Source organism: Loxodonta africana, chromosome 10, assembly GCF_030014295.1.
Source record: "Loxodonta africana isolate mLoxAfr1 chromosome 10, mLoxAfr1.hap2, whole genome shotgun sequence".
Lineage (NCBI taxonomy): Eukaryota > Metazoa > Chordata > Mammalia > Proboscidea > Elephantidae > Loxodonta > Loxodonta africana.
The window spans coordinates 37,484,171-37,486,718 of record NC_087351.1 but is presented as its reverse complement, the minus strand read 5'-3'; the positions used below and the strand labels follow the sequence as shown (position 1 = coordinate 37,486,718).

Genomic DNA, 2,548 nt, shown 5'->3' with positions numbered 1-2,548 from the left:
TGTTCCCAGGTCCTGGGTCTCCTAGACACTGGAACCTCAGTGAATATGCATGACTTGGGCCCTAATGCGCAGTTATGATCCATCTGACCAGTGAGTCTGCATCGCGCATCGGGTCCCCTCCCTTCCTGAGGCTTCCTGCTCACTGCCCTGCACTCTTTCACAAAAGAGAAGGAAGCCTAAATAAAGAAGACAACGTCAGGCAGGCTCTTCCCAATCTCGGCACGCACTTCTGGGGATCCATAGCCATCTGGGTCCTTCCCATTGCTGCCATCAATGACATGAAGAAGTCCCCAGAGACTATCAGTGGTCGGATGACTTTTGCTCTCTGCTGTTACTCTCTGACGTTCATGAGATTCGCCTACAAGGTCCAGTCTCTGAACTGGCTTCTGTTTGCGTGCCACGCGACCAACGAGGTGGCCCAGCTCATCCAGGGAAGTCGGCTCATCAGACACAGGATGAGTAAAAAGGCATCCGCGTAGCAACGAACAGTGAGGGCCTGCTCTCCGGAGGGACGGCATTGCCACCGCCACTGCCACATGACAGATTCCACATCGCGAATAGTCTCGCCGCGGAAAACCAGGCTGGGTGCTGTTTCTCCTAGCCAGGCTGTTTGTCTAGAAATAGCTGAGAGTGCCTAAACCAACTCTCTGCTGCCTTACAGGTACTGAATATTTCACTTCTCTTCATAAAGAGTAGCTCAAAATATGCAAGCAAGTTGATAATTCCCAATGATGGTTTTAGCTGCAGTAATATGTATATTATCTGTTAGAATTTACTTAATGAAAACTGAGGAAAACAAAATTTGTCACTACTAGCACTTGCAATTTTTGACTTTAATGATCATGAGACAACCAATAGCTCACCACATACCTTAAATCTTATTCCCAGGGTTGGAAAAAGTTATCTGTGTATTTCCATGCAGTGTGTATATTGAAATGCTGTAACTTAATGACAATAAATGATTTAAATATTTGTAAAGTAAATAATAATAATAATCAAAGATTTAAATAAAATACGTTTCCATTCACGCATGCCCCAATATGTGGGTACTTCCCCTGAAATATCATATTTAATCCTTAAAAGTCTGAAAAGGAGAGATAATAATCATTCCAAACCCTAATCTGGCCGAGTCCAGCTCCCACCCCTTTTTCCAGCATATATCACCAACCATCCAGAGTCATGGTTAGTGCACCTTTGCAGATGGAATGAGAAGGAACCAGTTAACAAATGACAACAGTATGAGCACTTTCTGGAAGCTAGTCACTGTAACATGTATTGAGAGGCATATAACAGAGTAAATGGCAATTTCTGCTTTCCTGGAATTTATAATGCAGTTCAGGAGATAAGATTCTTTTCCCCTCACACATGAGAACTAGCTCACTTTATCAGTACATGAATGCTAAGTGTTAAATAAGAAGGTCAGATAATGAAGAGCAAAAAATGTCAGAAGCAGGAGCTGTCTGTCCTTGCTTCACGGTTACCTGCGCGGTCTTCCGTCAAAGCAAATCTCATCAAATCCCTTAGGTGTTTAAAATCCTTCAGCTACTTCCCACCAATTCTAGGGTGGTGCACAAACTCTTTGGCATAGGATTTGAGGCCCTTTATGATCTCACCCATCTTGACCCCTGCCACCTCATACCCCTCCAACCCATGTGCTACCTTTTCCAGGCAGCCATCTCTGATGATATCAGCTGCTGTCTTTCTAGTTGGGGTACACTCATTGAATCTTGGCTTTATTTTCCTTATAGTACTGAATTTCACTTCTCTTGTTCCTTATCCAAACCGTTACCCCATCCCACCCCAGTGCAATTTTGCAAATTTAAATTCCTTCGAGGAAAGGACATTTTTACTAGACACAGTGGGCTGTGCACTCAATACACATTAGGCCAGTCTTCCTTGTCAACACAAACTAGGTTTATTCAAGTATCCAGCTTTCTGGAAAAGTGGCCTTATTCTCAATTCAGGAATCAATTCTAGACTGGTATATTAGTTCACTACTGGTGATCCACTCAGAAATGGAAAAGCCACACAATTGTGACCAATGAGACATGAAAGGATGTCAACTGGGTGGGAAAAAACTGCTGTAAAGATGTCTTCACTCTTCCAACACTGGTTTGCAAACATATAAGGATCTTACATTATTCAGGGGGAGATGTTAAGTCAGCAATGTCACCTATTCTAATGTGTATTTTCTAAAAAATCAAACAATGGAAAAATTACTTTTTTTATTTAAAATGGAATGATTAGAGGACCCCTGAATACTTAGGAAATAAGGATTTGGAGCAGTCAGTAAAACTTAGGAGCCCTAGTGGCGCCGTGGTTAAGAGCTTGGCTACTAACCAAAAGGTCAGCAGTTTGAATCCAGCAGGTGCTCCTTGGAAACCCTATGGGGCAGTTCTACCCTGTCCTATAGGGTAGCTGTGAGTCGGAATCGACTTGCAGGCAACGTGTTTGATTTTTTTTTTTTTACTAAAATTTAAATAAAATGACATTGCTGATGACAATTATTTAGTCGATCTCTCACTCAGCTTAATGTTGGTGCTATCAT

The 2,548-nt window shown here is 42.4% G+C and overlaps 1 protein-coding gene across 1 annotated transcript; it reads left to right on the top strand.

The window, feature by feature from the left end:
• The first annotated feature begins 278 nt into the window (after nucleotides 1–278).
• On the top strand, nucleotides 279–479 carry LOC100660559 (mitochondrial pyruvate carrier 1-like). The gene has a single exon (XM_064291938.1). It carries the CDS (start codon nucleotides 279–281, stop codon nucleotides 477–479), a length of 201 nt encoding a protein of 66 aa, XP_064148008.1.
• The last annotated feature ends 2,069 nt before the right edge of the window (nucleotides 480–2,548 follow it).